Raw genomic sequence first — 8,084 nt, forward strand, 5'->3', positions numbered from 1 at the left:
GATGAGATAAAGCATATCCTGAACTCCGCTGGCTTAACTGAACAGGAATGGAGAGTCACTGGGTCAGCTGCAAATTTACAGATGTCTACATGGCCTTCCATAATTTCACCAGTGGAATACAGACATAAACATTTTCTCTCTGGCTTTATTTATGCAGCTGAACAAGAACCATTTGGCCTAACCTGTTTGCATATTCAAAGCAGCATTGGAAGTGGAAGGAGAAATTAACTGTGTCCTCCGATCACTAGATTTCCATTTCACCTTTGTCATCATGCCAAAGGCATGTGAAATGTTTTTCCACACAGTGATACCTACCCAGTATCATCAAAGTGAAGTCTCAGCACTGCCCAGACAGTGACACAAATTGTTGGGGTGCCTGCAGAAGACAAGATGTTGTTATCATTATTAGTCTAGACTTATTCACTACCCAGCAAAGACCACTTCTCCACTGAGATTTTATTTCCTGATAACACTCATGAACCAAACAGTGCAATTCATTACATTAATTGAGAGCTCTAGAAACAGCTTTCTCAGTCAGAGTACAGGTTTGGCTTGATGGGAATGTAAAAGTAAAACTGATGAAAGAAAATAATGATGCTGTTTCAAATCAATATTGCTCAAACTTCTTGTATGGCATTTTGTTACATTAGCAATAAAACATTGTATAAAATAAAACCAGTGACATCAGCTTCAATGTCTAAAGCTACCATAATTATGCAATGATTGCAGAGTGGCAGATGTTAAGCTGTAATGGCATTATTGTATTCTTTGTATTCCCATGTGGTTTTGCTGTAAATAAGTTGAATATATTGCATTTTATCTGTTATTTTATAAATAAGTGATTTTTGCTTTATTTATTCAAACAAAGCACATCAGTAGAGGACAGTTTTGCATTATTCACGGGAATATTTCATTTCTTTCCTGAGAAAAAAATAATCTAAAACCAAATAAACAAACAAAGACACAAACAAAAACTTGGGAATGGGAGTGTTTCATTTCTATTTCAGAGATTTCTTTAATGTTTAAAAAATGCATGTAAAATACAAATTAAAACAAAACAGTAAAAATCCAGAAATCTGGATTTGTTTTCCTTTCTGAAAACACTAAAAGGGTATTTTTTTTCAGTGGAAATATATATATTAAAAAAAAAAAAAAAAGTTAACTCATTCTTGCAAGAAAACTATGGTTGTTTCTACTTTTTATGGTAAATAATATCCTTGACTAGAAAACTGCCTACTTTTGTTCAGGCACCACTGGAAAGATACAGTGTTAAAAAGCAAACAAAATAAGTATCTTGATAACCTCAGCTTGCAGTAGCTGAATGAGACTGTCATAAATTGACAAGAACAATTATATTTTATACATTTTTCAAGGCTGCATTTATGTCACGTTAATTAGTCATTCAGTTGAATCTACTTCAGCGAGTCTCTGTCAAATTTCATATTCCCAGTATTAGAAATAAAAATATCCCTGTTATACCTGATGAAGCCCTCCTTCTTAAAATAAATAAATAAATAAATAAATAAATTTGAAAAGAAAATGACAAAAAGAAATAAAATGGCTTTGGAGAGAAGAAATCGTGCATGTTTAATTTAAATTGGAGTCTGCTTTTCTCACATGAGAATACCTAGAAAACATTAAGATCTTTGTGCTCTGAGATGCATAATAATAATTAAAATGTCTTTAAATATTAGTCACAGCTCTGACATGCTACCTAGTTTGTACTTATTTGACTATAGAAATTTTGTTGTTACAAATGAAGTTCCATGTCTGAAACATGGTCAGGAAGGCACCTGACACCCAATGTGTCATAAAAATATAGTTTAAAAAATAATTAAAAAAAAAAATGGATCAGCTTGGAATTTTGAACCATCTGCTGTATGAATATACATACATACATACTCACTTTTCTTTACACAAAAGATATATATAGCTTCATCACATTCTTTTCATCTTCTGAGTAACATCAGAAAACAAAAACGCCAAGGGCTGCAGAAAAGAGCTGTTCTTGCTGACTGTATTTCTGCCCTCAATAAGGCACAGACATTAGGAGAGATCTTAGCCTATCCAGTGAGCCTACTAGCACCTTGAATATTTAAGAGGACAAAATTGGATTGACTCAGCCATCTGTAGTTCTCGTTAATCACATGTGGGCACTGATGGGCTCAGCACTTTTCAAGAAACAGATAAACATCCAGCTGCTGTAAAATGCTGAGCTGTTGCCTACTGCTGCTTCAATGCAACCCTCTTCCCATCAGCTCTGAGCCGAGGGGGCCACTTTTGCCCGACATGAGTTGAAAACCTGAATCCAGAGTCTGGAAGAGCTTCTATTCTCACAAAGTGCCAATCACTCTTACTGTGCCTGGGAAACCATTATCCAAATTGAAATAAGCAGGAACTGAGAAAATATTGCACTTAAAAAAACAAAAACAAAAACAAAACAACATCCCACATTTTGAGATCCTCTTATTATTATTAATGGATGGCATTGAATATGAAGTGGCATCCATAAATAGCTAGATCTTATTTAGAGTATTTATTTTGAGTATTCAACTCAGGAGTAAAAATTCTGAGGCTATGTTACAAAATAAGCCCATCTGGATAGTCCTTTCTTTACAGATGCTGACTTTTTTTGTCAGTTAATATGCTGTGTGTCACAATATTCTCGCATTCAGATGAACATACGGATGTGAAATTTGTGCAAACTCTGTTAAAGGAACTCAACCACAGATATGTGTTTGATTTGCAAAAATTTACATGTTTTCTTTTATAGCTATCACATTTTCATATATTCATCCCCAAGTTCTCTATAACAGCCTTATATTTCATCAATAGTGTAATTATAGATCTGTGGATGGTACAAAGGGAACTTTGAACACCCTTTTTCAATAGTTTCCCAGCCTTGATATGCTATTTCTGATCACATTTTCTCTTCTTTCTTCTCTGTCTCTTTGCTTCCATTGTAGGGAATCTTTGCCAGGAACTGAAAATTTTATGTATACGCAGCTGCCTCAGGAGTAAAAAAACCAACAAAAAAAAAAAAACAAAAAAAAAACACCACCACAAAAAAGAAAACAAAACAAAACAAAAAAACAACAACAACCCTCCCCCACCAACAACAAAACAAGAAAAACAACCACTACCACCACAGCAAAAAAGTAAAAAAGCTACAGATTACCTGACAGTTCATGTTATTTGGGGATTTGTTTTCAAAGAAGACCAGTTTAAGGCATGTGAGTTGTATGTAGTTTTTATGCATGAATATATGTTTTTTTTTTTTTTCCATGTAATTTCAGAAGCAAGGTTGTTTAAGTGCAAATATTTAGTTTAAACTTCTTAGAGCACATTTAAAATTAAGGTGTTCTGCATCCACCTTCTGACTTCTGCACAAAAATGTCACCAAAGTATAGCTTGAATTAATATGTTACAGGAATTAATTTATCTCCAGAAGGCCATCATGAAAAATAATTACACTGCTTATCATCTTACAACTGGCCTTCTGAAACAAATCTTATTTCTTCCCAACTTTGTAAGTTCCCATTTCTCACTCAGGTATGATGAGCATTTGTGGGTACCCCTTGAACATGTTTTCAGTTTATTTATTAGCTGGGAGAAAGACACAAAGGAGGTCTTAGAGAATGGGCTAGACTAAACACTGAAGACTTGATTATGTTGAATAACATGGTAGTTAGATAATATCTCGTAGAAGACAATTTTGAATTGTGGAACACAACTCTGCAAGATCATACTTAGATATGATTCCAGTTCAAGTCTATCTGAAGAAGAATAACAAGTTTGGTCTGCAGTGGCATTTCTAAACAAAGACTAAAACTAACGTGATATGAAATTGTGTATGAATCTGTGGATGGAAATACTTGAATCTGTGTATGAAATACTAGGTGGTTCATTCCTGTGCCTGCAGTGAACCTTTCAGGACAGAGAAGAAAGCTCGTCTGCACACTGACACACATTTTACATAAGAAATGTCACGTACCCCAGCCAATAATAGTGTACCAGTAGAAATATCTCCTCTCTGGGAAAAAGGTTTCTACCAACAAAGTGAAAAGGTACAATCCCTCAATGAAAAGCCAGAAATAGTTGGACATGACACAGTAGTGAAAAAACACCATCACCGCTTTGCATTCCACCTGCAGAGAATCAAGCAAAAACAAAGTTATATCCATGTTGTTTTGCTGGAGATTAGCAGACAGAGAAAATGTTTTCAACCACTCCAAACCTGTTAGTGGAAAGGAACACAGTTGGGATTAGTATTATACACTTTTAATAGTAAAGTTTTAAAATCATGAGAGTAATGTGAAGGGCCACTTAGAGAGCAAAGCTGTAAAGGGCAGGTAACCAATTTTATCAGTGGGAGGTGGCTGATGAGCGTCTGCAGACAGCTTGAGAAGCTATTGCCTTAGTGGGAGTTCACATCAGCAATGGACCTTAATTGCTAGATTTAAGCCCCCTTCCAAGTATTAAGTGCAGACAAGAAAAGAATCCAGTTGTGCTTTGAGAAACCTAAGGAAGGATGTGAAATGGCAGGATGATTGTTGGAAGCCCTGAGAGTGGGCTTGGAAAAGATGCACCCTCCTGTGTGCTCTTGAGAATTGTACTTCCTGGCCATTTGCAGGTGTTGTCACTCAGGGACTGAAAATGAAAGTGAGCAGAAGTGTAAGGAAAACTGAGTGATTTACTGTACAAAATGATAGATACTTTCATTCATTTATTGGGGAAAACAAAACAAACAACCAAAAACAATGGGCAAAAGAACAGGAAACAAACCAACAAAAAACAAACAAACAAAAACAAAATAAAACAACAAAAAACAACATTCTAAAAGCTTTAAGTGGCAACTGAGCTCTGCCATAACTCTGTGATAGCAGGACACACTTGTCTTAACAGCGCTGCATCCCAGTGAGACCTCGTTAATCCTACCGAAGTGACTTTTTAACACATCACAGCAGAATCACAGTATAAACTGGGAGCTCCTGCCTGGGGCAATAGAAAGTTGACAGTTTTGATGGTTCACAATTGTGTTCCATCCTCTGGGATAAGCAATATGTTTAAACCAACAAAACTTGAGTTGCTCATGTGGAAGCTCTACTAGTTTATGCCAGCTGATCTCAGGCCATTAGATCACTGATTCCAAGATGTTTTATGCTTCAAGTGTATTAAAACAAAGAAACAGATGCCATTGTTGGAAGAGTGATATGAACAAACTACAGATCTAATATGGCTTCAGATTTTTAAGGAGAAAAAAATAAAGCAGAATCTATTTTAAATGATGAAGAAAAGTCTATGAAACAACATAGATGCACTTGTAGAAGTGACTCGTGGGGAACTTATCTCATAACTGGATAGATAAAAGATAACTCACTATAATTCTGCCAAACACAAAGTGAGCTGATTTGTCAGATCAAATATTACCCTTAAATATAAGATAGGATTAATGATGTATATATTAGATGCAAAGTATATGTAAGTACAATAGTGAAAGAGACTGCTTTCCATGAAACCACGCTATGAACAGCTCCTCTTCAGAGACAAATACATAAAAAAAAAAGTGAATATTAGTGTTTTGGTTTTTTTTTGAGAATGACTATCAGTAATATTTTCTTGTGCCTGAGTGTTCATTCTCTTTAACATGACTCTGCCCAACATCCATAGCAAGTAAGGCCCTGGAGAAAAATCCAGACCCCAGGTGAAGAAAATTGCTTATCTCTATTCTCATTGGATCTGTCGCTATGCAGATCCATGAATGAGAGAAACAACTTGATTGAAGTCAGAAAATGAAATAACCTTGTAAGTTTCTCCTAAAGCACAGACCAGTAAGCACTGCAGACATCACAGAACCATACCACTCACACTTTTATTGTGAACTGGCAGGGAAGTATACCAGCAATTACCCTCTCTCCCAAAGTCTCCTCAGTCTCTGATACCCAACAGGCTGATACCTGCCTCACACTTTTTGTTATTTAAAAAAAAAAATAAAAAAATAAAAAAATAAAAATGGAAAGGGCTTTCTTTTTACTTACAGTTGAGATGAAACAATGATTGCCATCTTGTTCAGCATAAAGAACCCCATCTTTAATGAATACAGATATCGCACGTAGGATGAATGAAACAAAGAGATTCATGTGGATAAAATTTCGAGTGCAGTGAAGCTTCCTAGAGAGGAAGGAATAAGAAAGAGGAAAAGAAGAGAAGGGGGGAAAAAAAAAAGAAAGGCTTTTTGTAGAAATCGCACATTCTAGTACCTTGGCACTAACAATAACAATGTCTGAAATTCTGAAAAGCAGGAGTGTAAATAATACTGACCCTAAAACCAAGCAAGAGGAGGATTGTCCTGCAAAACCACACTAATTAACATAAAATAGACTCAATCCAATGCAGAGAGTTTCTGCAATTATATCTGCAGTTTACTGAAATATGACTACTGGAGAGATTCCAACCTGGGGGAACAACTCAGCTAAAGGCTTTTCTCCCCACTTATTTTGCATTTGGGGAGATAAAAGCTTAAATGTTGTTTTGGGCCAATGAGAGCCAGTCTGTTTTCTCCAGTGACTAAGTAGCAAACTGCTCACATCCTGACTCACCTGAAACGACACAGGATAACCATGGCGGTGGTGAGGGAAACAAGAGAAGTGCTGTATCCAACCGTGTATAGAGCCTTCACAGATAGATAGTAGTAATCCTTGGAAGAAAAATATCACATGGTTAAATGATTTATCTATATTCACCTCTTCCTTACCCTGTCAATGTGCAGAATGAACCATAGGCAAGATTTGTTTCTTGAACAGATCACTTGTTTTTTCCACTTGTTTCCCCTGAGATCTCACTATGTATTAGATGACTGCTTTATATTTGGCATGCCGTTGGGTTTGCATAGCGTGAATCTTATTTGTCAGTGAACTAGCAGAAGCTGTCTATATTTTTGTGACCATTCTGCACGTACCTGTAGAAAAAAACTCGTTGGCTAAAGGAGACTTTAGTCTATAGGAAACGAAATGGGGACTAACTTGTGCTTCCTAAAGTTACAAGCTGCATCAAGAGTAAACATTCACATTCTGGAAATACTCACCATTGAGCTAAGAAGAACTTCAGTCTCATGTATTAACATCCATAAATTTGTGATTGTTTCATTATAATTACCATCAAATCAGAACATGACCAGAAGCTGGACAAAAAGCAGCTAGCTCCACCCTCCCTCCTCTCCCCATTTATTTTTAATTGTAAGATTAATTCCCACCTGATTGTCAGACTCTGTTTCATTTTCATCAAAGCCGCAGGCATCATAATAATGAGGAAAAGGTTCAGACCAGCCATCTTCAGTGCAATTTCTGCTGATGTCCCCTATGTCAAACATACCAGGTACAATTGGGAATGTGACACTATTGAAGCAAACACCAGAATGTATCCTGCATCCCCCTGGTACATGACCAAGGAAAACTCCATGGTACCATTGGGAGTACTATTTGTTTGAGTATACACAGAAAGCTTTAATGGCGCCTTTAACCTGTAATAGATACCATTGTATCTTTAATAACACAGCTCTACACTAGGCACCTACTTTTACAACTGGTCACCAAAGAGCAATAGAGATCTAACAAGTATAGTCAGTGTTTCCAGAGCATCAAGGACTCTTTCCAAAGCAGATACGAAAAACAGGGCCCAGCTAAATGTCCATACCTCTCCATTGACTCTGAAAGGCATGTTGGGAATACATCCTTGACATAGGCATTTGCACTTCAGAGTAAAATATCAGTCCTGTGCTTAAATATAGGCACATTTTGCTATTTGAGATGATCTATATTTGAGGCATCTGCATTGGACTGTCAAGAAAACATGGTGTTAATAACTTTTTATTTATTTATTTATTTATTTATTTATTTATTTTATTTATTTATTTATTTTTTGGAACAGCTGCTGAAAGCCAGGCAGAATACTGTCCAGTATTTACAATAATCATCATACGTTTCCGGTGAGGCTGCTGGACACTCCCCTACAGTCATATAGCACATACATCTTCAAGCCTAGGCTTTGTTCTGACAGTGACCCTTTAAGAAGTGTCTGTAGGAAAA

The 8,084-nt window shown here is 36.2% G+C and overlaps 1 protein-coding gene across 10 annotated transcripts in view; it reads right to left on the reverse strand.

Moving 5' to 3' along the window:
* Positions 1-8,084, reverse strand: part of ADCYAP1R1 (ADCYAP receptor type I) — a 140,480-nt gene that overhangs the window by 29,539 nt on the left and 102,857 nt on the right. For all 10 annotated transcript variants that reach the window (XM_084508723.1, XM_084508721.1, XM_084508722.1 and 7 more), the window contains 5 exons: positions 7,253-7,356; positions 6,600-6,697; positions 6,039-6,171; positions 3,995-4,148; positions 316-376 (listed from right to left, as the gene is read on the reverse strand). In XM_084508723.1, coding sequence (XP_084364849.1) covers positions 316-376; positions 3,995-4,148; positions 6,039-6,171; positions 6,600-6,697; positions 7,253-7,356 — 550 coding nt within the window. The remainder of the gene's footprint in view (positions 1-315; positions 377-3,994; positions 4,149-6,038; positions 6,172-6,599; positions 6,698-7,252; positions 7,357-8,084) is intronic.

Source organism: Aythya ferina (assembly GCF_964211825.1).
Source record: "Aythya ferina genome assembly, chromosome: 2".
In the NCBI taxonomy this organism is placed as follows: domain Eukaryota; kingdom Metazoa; phylum Chordata; class Aves; order Anseriformes; family Anatidae; genus Aythya; species Aythya ferina.